We start from the raw sequence: 12,910 nt of genomic DNA on the forward strand, positions 1-12,910 counted from the left end.
GTCGTTAGACATGCGCAGATCTCATCAAGACACAAACACATTTATTGTGACAATACGCTCCATAAGTTCAGACGATGCAACAAACTGCAACGCGAAGTACGACGGTATAATAGTAACATACTCAATTGTGTCCAAATATGACAGATGCAGCGAGCAGAATAAGAGTAGTAACGACGGCATGAGAAGCCGAGATCATTCCAGCTCCAGCAGTGGGATTGGAACCACTATCACCTTTATAAAAAAAATCAAAATCAAAAATGGCTGCACTGACTATCAAACATTCTATACGCTGTACCGTAATCTGTGAAGTCTTGAAGGAGGAGGGATCCCTGGGCGACCTTCAGGTCGCCGAGTTGAGGATTGCTAACACCGACACCAGCGGCTTCTTCCAAGACGTGTTTCAATTGAGTGTACGTCGCCGGATTCGATCCGCGGCTCGTTATAGTGAAGTTAGCTCGAACGTTGCCTTGTCCCGCTCTCCTGCAAGCAAGAAGTATTTCAGAGTCGAAAGGAGAGCATAAAGGGCATATTCCTACTCGTATCCAGCGATGCGAACGGTCTGCCTTCCGGGAAGATGAGCAAAGAGTTTCTCCACCTAAAAATCATAGTTAGCTAAGGATGAGAATATTGACGGACGTAAGCCTCTTACAGTTATTTCGATTTGATCGGAAAGCTCGCCGAATATGGGACTGTTGACCAGATTCAACAACGGCGTCCACGTCCATCCCGGCAGAACAATCGACACCGTCATATTGACCACTTTCACGGGAGGAGCAAATCCCGTGAAATCTCTCGCCAAATTCCAGCACTGCGTCTTCGACGTCCCGAGAAGCTGGCAGATCTCCGTCGCCGAAAGACGCTCGTCGGCGGCCTTGCAATTCTGAAAGGCGGCGACGCATTCGTCCCTGTGTGAGATAACAAATAATGACATCACAAAAAATATAGATAAATCTCTGCCCTTACTGGCATATGTGCGACAAATCGTTGTCGTCTTGACAGGGTTTAGCAATCAAAAAGCACGCCAGTGACTGCAATAAGACGAACCTGTAGCAAACGATCTGCCGTTCTATAGTGTCACTCTCTACCTTGAAAAAATCCGAATTGCACGTGTCGACGTCTTTGATTTTGACAGGACGGTCGAGAATCCACATGACTTTGTCCTTGATCCACGATCCGTGCATTGCGGCAGCCAAGCTGTCGCCCACGGGCCCACACAACATTTCGCCCAGGCGATAGTCGAAGGATCTTCGCGCAATCAGCCCCTTATCTTATGAGTACACTAAGCTTACTTTGCCTGTACCTGTTATTGAAACCGCCGCAGAAGTCAAGATTGTTGCAGCCTCCTTGGCATTGTCCGTAGCGGACTATAAAAAAATAGCTAAGACCCGTGGAATGTCGCTTTGGTGGCTATGCATACCATTGGCGTAGCACTGAAGCAATTCCTCCTAAAGCAGCCTTTTCAAAAAATGTCAAATTTGAACAAAGTTATTCAGACCTCCTTTGCGCCATCCCTGCAGTTGCTGATCCATGTCCAGTTGGACGGGCGAAGTTTTCCATCGGTGAGCTATACAGAAGTGATAAAGCTGCTACATTAAGCCAACTACAACAAGGACCGTACGTCATCGCACAAATCTTCGCACGCATCCTCCTCAGCACGATCGCAGCACTCGCCCGGAGCTAGAAACATAGCCATGATATACCTCTCGCTTGAGAGGTCGACCGGTCAGAGCTCACCGTCACCACGATATCGATCGCGAACAAGGTTTCGGAAGAAAGCCCGAAGTTCCATCGCTGAGCCACCGCTTTCTATAAAGAGACATTCTGGTCGAGGCACGCGTTGCCGTTTTTCGTCTACTAACTAACCTTTAGCAACACACTGAACGAACGCGGACTATAAAATTCAAGTAGCACGAATAAATTTTTTTCCGAAATTGAATAGGAGAATAGGTCTTACTTCCTGTGGATTAAAACATGCCAAAACGTTGGTCGGAGACCGAAACCCGGGTTCAAGAACGTCCTGAATAAAGAAAATTCGCCTATAACGTCGTCCGTATAATCGAATACGCGACACTTACCTCGCAGACATCGCGGCACGCTCTGTCACTAGCGAGAGTCCTATTGCAGCAGGCCATTACCGCCTCTGTAAACGAGAGGACAATTAATTATGGAAGGAAACCGGGAAGTGCAGTAAGCCTACTTTGTACGGTATCATCTGAAGGTCCGAAGTGGTACGGTCGATCGCCACTGTCTCCGTAAAGACACGAATTGACATCGTTCTAGTTTCAATTAACTAATTAATGAGCCTTTTGCAAGAAAAAGAAAATTTTCCCTTACGTTCGAGCAGACTCCCGAAATCGCGTACGTGAGTTGCGTCAGTTGTTGATTCAAAGCCAATTGGTGCGGATCGGTCACGGCGAGAGCACCCAACGCCCAAAAGTCGTCAAAAGCCTAAACAAAGAGAACAAAACAGTCGACAAAAGTCCTGCCTCATTTGTTACAAACCGCTTCGCATCTGGACATGCACTCGGTTCCGTTGCAGCATTCTTCCGATGGCAATTTAACGTCGTAGTGGTCTTCGACGACGTCGGTAAAGCAGTCAAGGATATCGTCATTCTGCTGTACGAATTCGCCAATGAATACATTGACCGGACTTTCAGTCTAATTCGTCTTACTCCTTGTCTAAGGCACTTCTGCACGATTTCCACGGTGTTGGCAGACCCAGAAACGAGCTGCAGAAAACGTTGAACTATAGAAATACTTAAGCTGTACGCATTCTCCTCCTACATTGTTGCAGACGGCTTGACACTCTGCACTACCATCATCTCGACAGCACTCTTGAATATCTAAATCACAGCGAGAAATAACGTCTGCAAAAAAACCTAGAGGCATAGAAGCCTTACCTTTGCGAAATTCGGCGGTGGAGATGGTGGGCGGAATGGCCAATCGTCGTCTCAAGCACGCTTCGAATATTTTCTAAAAAAGAGAAAAAAGTTTTCAATTGAGTCGATCTAAAACAAGCCAACTAACGTCTTCTCTGCAGATCATCTCCAGTTTCGGCAAAAGGGTCGTATTGCCGGGCTTGGAAAAGTCGTAGAAAGTCTGTCATAAAAAGAGCACCACGTTCACGAGATTCTCAAAATCATCCACGATCGCGAGAAGTACCTGAGCACAGATTGTAGCACACTGGGGACGAAGAGCAGCATTATGCGCATTCTGAGCACAGCAGACCGACAAATCTTATAATAAAAGAGAGACGGAACGTAAAGTTACAAATGCCAGTCACATCGCGAATAAACCAAACCTCTCTCGGACACGGCTGGCATCGGAGTCGTCGGCGTCGGTTGAGGCGGTGCCGTGGTATCGTCGTCGTCATCGGCGTCACTGGGAGTCGGTCCAGATGAAGGAGCTGATTCCAAAGACAATCAGTTCTGCTTCGTACAGAAAAAGAGCGAAGGCCTTACATGGTGTCATTGGACGACAGGGATTCATTTTAATTACATCCCAGGCGACTTGTTTTTCACTATTAATGTTGACCATATTGGGGCAATTTTTAATCGCGTTCAAGCAGGTCAAGTAGTTTTCCGCGGCAGCGCAAACAAGCGATATGTTTCCTTTCGATGCAGTCGACGCAGCGTTGTAAGTCGTGGTACAGGCAAGAAGGCCACAATCAGGAACTAAATAATAAATACTATACGTCATAAAAATTCTCTTCTAACATTTTCGCTAACCAGGAGATCCCGACGGACCGCTCGTAGGCACAACTCGATTTCCTGCGCAAAAAAATAGAAAGAAGTCGAAAAAGAATCGTAACAAGGACTACAGTACCTGCGACTAGAATTCGATTTGAGAAGCAGTTCGGATCGTTCATATCGCTGGCGCTCGGGTGATAAACGTGAACTCTCATTTCAATAAGCGCATCGGACGCTGGTCCCGGAGACGGGTTATTTGTTGGAGGAATGGGCGAGCCCGTCGCATCGTCGTCGCGAAGAGCACTCAAGAATTTCGGCACAGGGCACCTGTGTGAGAATGATGACACCGTATAGTGAGTGTCCATCTCACAATGGCACGTCTCAGGGTCTCACCGAATCATTGTGTTTGATACGAACGTCGCCATTGTCGTGGTGTTCATCTGTCCATTCACGTACCATATGCAGCTGCATAGATTATCATTTTGTGTGCGCGGGGACACCGCCCACTGGCGGAAATTCGGCTAATTTCGCCACTTACGACGCCATAGTTCCGACGAACGTGCCGTTTATTTGTATATCGTCGGAATGGCTCAGACCGAACGCTTGAACTTGAGGTTTCGTGCCCATGGCGCAATCTTGCGCGACGAGCGAGCCGACGAAAAGAGCGAGGCAAACGAGCAGGCAACCCAAAAGTGAAGTCATCGCAAAACAACAAGGAATCAAACTGAAACGAGGTCGAATTGGAACCAACCAAACTTTCTAGCCGACGCCCTTGGTTCTAATTTAGGCAAATGAGCTCACACTACGATCGCACGCGTTTACTCGGAAATCGAAATTGTGTTATGGAAATCAAAAGACGACGTCAGATAGTCCGTTTGCGTCGCGTTTCCGACGGATCGGACGCCGTCGGCGGCGGCGGCGGACCGCGATTGGCCAAACCGTCGACGTAGTCGAGCAAAAGCGACTCGCGCTCGTCTTCGACGAAATCGAGAACGAGCCAGCGAAGATCGTTCTGGGTGGGGGCAAAGAGAGATAAGGGACTCTTTGAGGGAGTGGCACTCGTGTATAGGCCGCAACGCGTGTGCGTCGCGGACGAAAACAAACTACGTCACTTACCATTAGAATCTGCTTAATTTCTTTCAAATGGGTGGGGTTGTCTTCGATCATTTGTTTCGTTCTAAAGAGGCGTTGTGCTTTCATTTTTCGACGTCATCTGCTATTCGAGTCGTACCGGTGAGATATTTGTTTCGTCTCCCTTAGCAACGATCGAAACTCCTCTTTCGCTTTGCGATGCTGTTCCTCCATGTAGCGTTCGAATTCCATTTTTCTCTTCTGTTTTGACGATGAAGATCCGTGTTTTGTGGAATATTGGATCTGTTTACCGTATCGCTTGACGAAAATTTCTCAAAACGCGGATCTTTCTTTATGCTTCCTTTCACTTCTTTCCACGTCGACGTCAACGACACCTGCAAAAGATAAAAAAGATTTTTTTCCTGTCAAAAGATGATAGCAATTTCCAGCTTGCCTTGGTTTCGTCGAGAAGCCGATGGAAAGCGTTTCGTTTTCGACTTCTCAAATTGGCGACGTGCTTGTGAAAGAAATCCTCTTTTTCGCCGAAGTCGAGCAGGTCGAAATCGCGCCAACGATGATCCTTGCGAAGCGAGTGCCTCGCGTCGCGCCATCCCATCTCAGAGTCTTTCACCTGGGGAGGAAATTAATGAGACTAAACGTTCATTGAATCGCATTCTCCTTACCATGTCGATCAGAAATGCTTTGAAGCGCTCGAGAGTCTCCTCCTTCCGATGCATTTCCCTCTCGCGACCCCACCTGTGCGCCTGATTCTCCCTCTCGCGTTCCACCTCTTTCTGCCGTTCTCGCAGACTCGCTTCCATCTTCTCCTTTCTCTCGCGATCCACATCCTGCCCGCTATCCTAAATTCCAGGCCATAAGAAGCATATCCAATAAACGTCGCAGCCCGCCTAAACTGGAGACTTTAGAACCATGATTGTATATATAGTACGGGTAGCCTTGTCAAACTGCTCTAGTTCGATTAATATGCAACTGGGGTCCCTGTGACCATAACAAGTGCACCTTGGGCTCCTAAAAAAACGCGGTTCTTTGACTGGATAAAGTAAAAAAATATGACTTTTGATACAAATAATTAATCCCACAAAAGACAGTGCTATGGAAGTATTGCAGGGACCCAGGGGGTAGGCTACGTTGAAAAGTCTCCAGCGAGAAAGAGCTACTATTACCCCTGCCAATTTGGAAACGTATTCTTTGAAGAGGGCTTCCCTTTTTTCCGACCCGCTCACAGCTCGATACCGTTTGTCCTTGTATAAGGCGTCCTTGACTCGTCGCCACTCGCTTCTCTTATTCAATTTCTTCACTTCAGCCAGCATAGCGAAGAAATCCTCCCTAACCTACAAAAGCACGCAAAGAAAAAAAATTAGCTCGGTATTCAAACTACAAACACTACATTCAACTATGCGACGCTTCTATTTTTTTTCGACCGGTCCACTTCCCCCCACACGCCTGTTTGCATGATCTTACCGAATTGCGAATTCAGTTCTCGTCGCCGTACGATACACGTGAGACCCAAGCCATCGTCGCTGATGACACGCGCAGAGCCGATCGTCTTACCTTCTCTTCTTTGACGACGTCTTCTTCCTTCAAGCGAGCCTTCAGCTGAGCGACGAACTCGTGAAACAGTGTCTCGCGCTCTTTCATCTTGTCGACCGCTTTGAAGCGATCGTGACGACCGTATTTGGCCGAGAAGTCCGTGAAAGTGCTTCTACAAAGTCAAAAGAGAGAGAGAGAGAATTGTGACGTAAGAGAGTGCACCGTTTCTCTTACTTTGGACCTAGACGAGCTTCTTCTAATAGCTTTTGAAATTCTTCTCTTTTTTCGCGAATTTTTCGACTCTTCTCCTTTCTCTCCTCTTCGACTTGCTTTGCCACGAAACTGTCGAACGCATTCCTTCGCTCCTTCATTGGCAGAAGTAAGTATCGATAGTCGGAAACGAATTTCGGCAGCTCTTTCTCAAAAGCCGAAAAAGCGGAAACCTACAAATAGAAAAACGTTTTGATCAATAAAATTAAACATTTTCGGCTCACGTTGCTTTCAGACAACATCTGATAAACCAACTCCAATCGCTCTTCGACAGACAAAGACTTTCTCAAACGACTAGCCTTTGCCTCGGCCGTCTCCCCCTCTTCATCATCATCATCACCATCATCGTTATCATCATCAAGTCTGTAAAACAATCTCAAAACCGCGACCAGATGCACCCTCTCTCTACGTACTTGGCCTTCTTTGCTTCTGGCTCTAGAGCTTCAATTGTAAGCTCTTTCTCTTTCTCTTTCTCCTCTTCTTCTTCGCCGTCTCTGGGATAATCTTCCTCGTCGTCCTCCTCGTCATCTTCGTCACTTTCTCCTTCTCTAGGCGGTCTCATAAGCTTTTCCAAATTGCTCACGTCGGCTAACTCGGTGGGCACTTCCCACACGGAAACTCTCGTCGTCTTGTTGAAGAAAAACACCTTTCCGTTGCCGGTGAAGACGACGTGCCACGGTTTTCCCGGTATCGGTCGACTCGAAATTGGTCGAGCGGCAGATGCAGCTGCCTCGCGTTCCTTCTCTTTTCTCAGCGCTTCTGCGTCTGGCTGCTGAGGCTGCTGAACCAAAGGAAACGGAGAATCGAGAGATCCTGCATGCTGCTGCTGCTGCTGCTGCTGATGATGATGATGATGTCCTGGCAGTGGAGTAATGGGAGCAAGAGCGTGAAAGTCGTGCGGTCGTTCCCATATCGACTCTTGCGTGAGTCGGTTGAAGTAGTACATTCGGCCGTCAGTCAAACTGTGAACGGACCAGATTGGAGCCAAAGGAGGAAGAACTAAAACACAGAAAGAAAATTTGGAACTGTCGAGTGTAATATTCATCCTATTATTTTATGCTCTTGCTATTGAGGTATGCACTTTTTTTCGGCTCTACAAAATAGCTAGCTACTACAGCTATTCTTTCTTACATTGCGGTAGTGGTAGTGGCATTGGCTGCCGGATATACGAACTTTCTTGGATTTCGCTATCTGTTCGAGAAAATTGCTCGCTTTATTGACGTTCTACTCCGGTTTTCTCATCGTACCGGTTGGAATTGTGCTTTCCAAGTTATTCCCTGGTGCACTGTCGCCGCTAGACTGCGCCTGCAACGTCCCTAGTTGGGGTTCGCCAGGTGGACGCGTTTCGTCGCTTTCTTCCAAGCTCTTCGACTCGAAGATGGTACTGTAGACGATACAAAGCCCGCTTGAAAACAATAGGGTGTAGAGAGTGGATTTCTTACGTCGAATCCATGCACGTCGTTACTGTTACGGCTTGTCGTAATGTCGTAAACTAATATTTACACTCAAAAAATATTTTTTTAGCTAAATAGCGTACCACAAACATCGTGAGACACGATTAACGATTTCAAATTGGTTAAAATGTTAGACACCGCAAAATTTCAGCTAGGGCCCCTTTCGGTAACACAAGCGTCGTTTGACCGTAAAAAGGTCAAAAAACGCGTCTTCTCGCTGACAGAACTTCAAAAAAATCAAAAAACATCGACACTTGACACAAACCCCGCGGAAGACGGTGCTATGGAGGTTTATCCGGTGACAGAGGTGCCCAGGAGCTGGGAGAGAGATGCGAGAACTAGGAAGGCGTGCAATGTTACACCCTTGTCAAGTTAGTATATTATCGGTAAACATAAATGAAGGGGTGGGTTAGACAGAACGGGTAAGGGCAGACTATTACGACCAACGAAAATGTAAAAGAGGGAAGGGGTATGTGTGAGACGAAGTTAGATGCAGTTAGTGAAGGTCACTGCCAAAGCACCGAATATCGGTGTTGGCGGGAAGTGACGAGGCGCGGGTCGCCGAGCATGGAAAGATGGCCTTGATTTTGTTGAGAATGATGGTAGCATTGCCACGCTGGAGACCCACCGATAGACAAGTGAGGAATGAGGCGACCACCGGGCCATAGTGCCTCAAGCCTTGGGGTTTTATTTATGGTATATCTCTCAACTACACAGTACATATTCTAATAAACACACAGACAGGGGCACTAGGGGGTTTAGAGGGAATGGTGTGTGGTGAAGCACCTTACATCTACAGGGGAGGGGGAGGGGAGAACAGGGGAATGATGGGTGGGGATAATTAGTTCTACTTTATTAAGAATTATTCGTGAGTTTGCTCTTTGTAGGCAGACCGCTAGACGCTTGCTCCAGTAGTTGATGAATCCGTTGCGATCATTCATAAAGTCGACCGACGGGCGCCTCGCGATCTGGTGGAAGAGGCTAGCCGCCGTGGGACTCTTGGGGAGTGTTGCCAATCTCCCTTCTATCCTAGCCACGAGCTCTGCTCTGCTCCATCTGATAAGTACTTGTAAAGGCTGGGTATTTATACTCATACGCGACTGGGACCCTACGACTGCAGCTATTCACGATCAAAACGTGCGCCATTTGAATGCCAATCGGCTGTAAATGCATTTCTGCCTGCAAAAACAAACGAAATTTTTTTGGAAATCAATTCAAAACGCGAAAAACGACAAGGAATGTGTGCTACGTACGCAAGACACGCCCTGTCACGCTACATTGAGCAACGCATGACGTCAATCGTCGCGTTGCTGCGAAATGCCATAATACGAGAAGTAGAAGCGATGAATTGAATTGTGGGTCCATAGTTAGGAAATTCTAAAGACATTCGGTTGCTATTTTGACGCAAAAAGCGAACGCATACGCAGTAACGAAAGTGCGCTTGGTCAGCAAATCAAGGCGCTATGAACCCGGGCATCCGGGCTACAATCGCATAAAATGGCGACTCTCACGTTTCTTACCCTTCTAATTCTTCTAACGCCGTCCGGCGGCCTCTATTTTCACATACCCGAAACGGCGAAGAAGTGTTTCATCGAGGAGGTCCCCGACGAGACGATGGTAGTTGGTAAGTCGCAAAATATTCGAAGATTCTTCCTCCTTACGGTCGATTTCAGGCAAATATAAGATCCAAGCGTACGACGATAGGATCGGCGACTATTTGCCGTCGAGTCCCGGCATCGGGATGCACGTCGAAGTGAAAGATCCCGCCGACAAGATCGTTTTGTCGAAATTTTACGCGGCCGAGGGTCGATTTGCGTTCACGTCGCACTCGCCCGGCGAGCACACGATCTGCCTGCACAGCAACTCGACGCGATGGTTCGGCGGGCAAAAACTGGTACGAAAACGCGAGTGGGGCCCCCATCGGGGGAAAGGAGATTAGTCTAACTTCCTTTAGAGGATACACTTTGATATTCAAGTGGGCGAGCACGCAAACGACTACCCGCAGATCCGCGCTAAGGATAGGTTGACCGAGCTTCAGCTGCGCGTACGACAGCTTCTTGATCAAGTCGAACAGATAACAAAAGAGCAAAGTTATCAAAGGGTAAGATACATTTTTATTAATTAATTAATTCAAAAACTTACCTATCTCTTTGTAGTATCGCGAGGAGAGATTTCGTCTGACCAGCGATAGCACCAACTCACGGGTTCTTTATTGGGCTCTCATTCAACTTGTCGTCTTGGTTGCCATTGGATTATGGCAGATGCGTCATTTGAAGAAGTTCTTTGAAGCGAAAAAACTCGTCTAGTTAGTAGGATCCCTTGCTTGCTCGCTTGTGTAGAATCAAATAAAAGTGAATAAATAATGAATTTCTGATAAACGTAATGGGACACTCAAGGTGAGTGAGGACTCTCATCAAAGTTGACTCGAAGCAAGAAGTGACTTGAGTCTCTGTCTAATTTCGTTCTCCCCGGGAGGATCAAGATCGAATTCAGGCATTTTTCTGTACACGCACACGGCAACAGCCAGGCAGATCCACCCAGTCAGTCCATAGACAGTGTGCACCTGATTCGTCTCCGAATCGCGATAGTCAAAAAAAGGCATGAGAACCCTTTGCCCTCGCCACAGAATGGTCCGACTGCGAGCAATCCGAGCGTTTAGAAATTCGGCGAGCGGCATAGAGAACGCGCTTTCGACTTCGCGCGGATCGACGCTCAGACGCGCGTCGCGCGGTATGATTCCCACGATGGGGCGCACGCAAACGAGGTTGCGCGATAGTATGGAAGGTAGATGGGTGACGATTTCGACGTGTTCGCGCGCGAGACCGATTTCTTCCTCCGTTTCTCGCAGCGCCGTGTCGACGTCGTCGCGATCGCTCGCTTCGACGCGACCGCCCGGAAAGCATATTTCGCCTTTGTGCGACGAAACGAATTGGGATCGTTTCGTGAGAAGAACGCGAATCGATCCGTTCGAGTCGAAGAGCGGCACGAGAACCGCCGCATTTTTATCGCTGTCTAATCCTTTTAGCGTTGTCTCCAGCATAACCGTAGCGACGATTTCTCGACCGACAGCGTCTGTGAGGCGAGCTTTCGCGTCGGCCGTGCTTGCATCCATCGCGTTAGCGCACGTACAGCTACTCAGCTGCTCTGTACTCTTCTAATGCGTCGCCTCGCCGTTCTTTTGGCTCTTGCAACGGCGGTGTTGCTGCGTACAACCACTGCTAAGCCTCCACACATCGTCTTCCTACTTGTCGACGACTGGGGCTGGGCGAATGTGGGCTATCATCGGCGCGACGAGCCGACGCCAGAAGTCGTGACGCCCAATTTCGATCGTCTCTGCAGCAACGGCGTCGAGCTCGATCAGCACTACGTGCACGCAATGTGCTCGCCGTCTCGCTCGACCCTTCTTTCTGGTCGCTTGCCGAGCAACGTCAATCTCGACAACGGTTCCGGGACCCTGCACAATGCGGGGGATCCCGTATCGGGCTACGCGGGCATACCTGTCAATATGACAGTCATTGCCGAGAAACTCAAGTCGGTTGGCTACGCGACGCATCACGTGGGCAAGTGGGACGCGGGCTTTGCGACTCACGTGCACACGCCGCTGGGACGCGGTTTCGACACGACGTTCGGCTATTTTCATCACCAGAACGATTATTTCACCGAAACGGTGGGCCACTGCACCGGACGTGGCAACGTGACCGATCTATGGCTCAACACCGGTCCCGCCATTCACCTAAAAGGAAACGACTACGAAGAGAACATGTTCAAGGAACACGTCCTCGACATCATTCAAAATCACGACGCGACCGCGCCGCTCTTCTTGTACTACGCGCCCCACATCGCTCACCAGCCGCTCCAAGTGCCGACCGAATATCTGACCCGATTCGATTTCATCGACGACGAGACGAGACGACGCTATCACGCCATGGTAACGTATCTCGACGACGTCGTCGGAAACGTGACGGCGGCGCTCGAGTCGAAGGGCATTTGGAACGACACGCTCCTCGTCGTCAGCGCCGACAACGGCGGTCCCGTCTATCCCGGCGGCGGTGCGAATAATTATCCGCTTCGCGGCGGGAAGCTCAGCAATTGGCAGGGCGGCATACGAGGCAATGCTTTCGTTTCGGGCGGTCTCGTGCCGGAGTCGGCGCGCGGGACAAAAGTCGACGGATTGATTCATCTCTGCGATTGGTATGCGACGTTTTGCGCGTTAGCCGGCGTCGATCCCGTCGACGAGCAAGCGAGCGTCGCCGGTCTTCCGCCGGTCGACGGCGTGAACGTGTGGCCGCTCGTGTCCGGGCAGAATGCGACGTCGCCGCGCGAGGACATCTTTATTGGGCCTATGGTTATAGATCGCATTGTTCTCAGCGGATATGGTCTGATTCGCGGCGAGTATAAGATCCTGTTGGGATTTCATATCTATGCAAGTTGGACTGGTCCTAAATATCCGAACGTGACGGCGCCGACGGGATCGGATGATTGGCCAGGAGAGGACTGTGGCAAAACGGGATGCTTGTATAACATCATAAAGGATCCTGAAGAGCGCGTTGACCTGGCTGGAAATTCGTCAATGAGTTCTATTCTTGATGAGTTGAGGGCAAGAGCTACTGCCTACCACGAGAAAATGTTTCGACCGCATCGAGGTTTCGTTGATCCAAAGGCTTGCCAAACGGCGTTTGAGAAATACGACGCTTTCTGGGGACCGTGGGTTGAGCTGTGAACTGCCGTGTTTTTTTGCCTACCTTTGAAATGTCGATTTTGTACTTTCTTCGCTTCCCTTTGTATTCTATAATACAGGAAAACTCTTAGCTCTACCAGGCTCTACTAGCTGTTTGAGATCACTCACGTGAAACTTGGCCCGGATAGTACCGGGCA

General features: G+C 48.9%; 5 protein-coding genes across 6 annotated transcripts; 2 read left to right on the forward strand and 3 right to left on the reverse strand.

Moving 5' to 3' along the window:
- Nucleotides 1-19: 19 nt before the first annotated feature.
- LOC136184198 (uncharacterized) lies at nucleotides 20-4,409 on the reverse strand. Of its 2 annotated transcripts, none has more exons than XM_065971048.1 (28): nucleotides 4,228-4,409; nucleotides 4,083-4,154; nucleotides 3,826-4,016; nucleotides 3,729-3,770; nucleotides 3,462-3,674; nucleotides 3,302-3,406; nucleotides 3,163-3,236; nucleotides 3,028-3,099; nucleotides 2,901-2,973; nucleotides 2,785-2,843; nucleotides 2,673-2,729; nucleotides 2,503-2,613; nucleotides 2,335-2,448; nucleotides 2,198-2,276; nucleotides 2,076-2,140; nucleotides 1,955-2,017; nucleotides 1,864-1,891; nucleotides 1,735-1,806; nucleotides 1,619-1,677; nucleotides 1,496-1,564; nucleotides 1,418-1,445; nucleotides 1,301-1,364; nucleotides 1,086-1,245; nucleotides 964-1,028; nucleotides 650-905; nucleotides 537-595; nucleotides 296-480; nucleotides 20-231 (listed from the first exon to the last, which is right to left on the reverse strand). In XM_065971048.1, the coding sequence occupies exons 1-28, from the start codon at nucleotides 4,389-4,391 to the stop codon at nucleotides 122-124; spliced, it is 2,709 nt and encodes a 902-aa protein (XP_065827120.1). In that variant the 5' UTR covers nucleotides 4,392-4,409; the 3' UTR covers nucleotides 20-121. The 2 variants fall into 2 exon arrangements, with proteins under 2 accessions (XP_065827120.1, XP_065827119.1); XM_065971047.1 differs by having other exon boundaries at nucleotides 2,503-2,616.
- LOC136184199 (transcription elongation regulator 1-like) lies at nucleotides 4,409-8,160 on the reverse strand. The gene is made up of 16 exons (XM_065971050.1): nucleotides 8,119-8,160; nucleotides 8,024-8,073; nucleotides 7,829-7,965; nucleotides 7,713-7,772; nucleotides 6,995-7,580; nucleotides 6,806-6,944; nucleotides 6,546-6,754; nucleotides 6,333-6,483; nucleotides 5,945-6,112; nucleotides 5,444-5,620; nucleotides 5,215-5,391; nucleotides 5,072-5,155; nucleotides 4,921-5,021; nucleotides 4,806-4,866; nucleotides 4,512-4,701; nucleotides 4,409-4,460 (listed from the first exon to the last, which is right to left on the reverse strand). Exons 1-15 carry the CDS (start codon nucleotides 8,125-8,127, stop codon nucleotides 4,552-4,554), a joined length of 2,259 nt encoding a protein of 752 aa, XP_065827122.1. The 5' UTR covers nucleotides 8,128-8,160; the 3' UTR covers nucleotides 4,409-4,460; nucleotides 4,512-4,551.
- A 1,358-nt stretch (nucleotides 8,161-9,518) lies between these two features.
- On the forward strand, nucleotides 9,519-10,402 carry LOC136184669 (transmembrane emp24 domain-containing protein 4-like). Its single transcript, XM_065971593.1, has 4 exons — nucleotides 9,519-9,659; nucleotides 9,709-9,929; nucleotides 9,990-10,136; nucleotides 10,192-10,402. The coding sequence occupies exons 1-4, from the start codon at nucleotides 9,533-9,535 to the stop codon at nucleotides 10,339-10,341; spliced, it is 645 nt and encodes a 214-aa protein (XP_065827665.1). The 5' UTR covers nucleotides 9,519-9,532; the 3' UTR covers nucleotides 10,342-10,402.
- LOC136184668 (uncharacterized) lies at nucleotides 10,127-11,773 on the reverse strand. The gene has a single exon (XM_065971592.1). It carries the CDS (start codon nucleotides 11,145-11,147, stop codon nucleotides 10,449-10,451), a length of 699 nt encoding a protein of 232 aa, XP_065827664.1. The 5' UTR covers nucleotides 11,148-11,773; the 3' UTR covers nucleotides 10,127-10,448.
- On the forward strand, nucleotides 11,145-12,843 carry LOC136184666 (arylsulfatase B-like). Its single transcript, XM_065971591.1, has one exon. It carries the CDS (start codon nucleotides 11,193-11,195, stop codon nucleotides 12,753-12,755), a length of 1,563 nt encoding a protein of 520 aa, XP_065827663.1. The 5' UTR covers nucleotides 11,145-11,192; the 3' UTR covers nucleotides 12,756-12,843.
- Nucleotides 12,844-12,910: the final 67 nt, after the last annotated feature.

This window comes from Oscarella lobularis, chromosome 3 (assembly GCF_947507565.1).
Source record: "Oscarella lobularis chromosome 3, ooOscLobu1.1, whole genome shotgun sequence".
NCBI classification, from domain to species: domain Eukaryota; kingdom Metazoa; phylum Porifera; class Homoscleromorpha; order Homosclerophorida; family Oscarellidae; genus Oscarella; species Oscarella lobularis.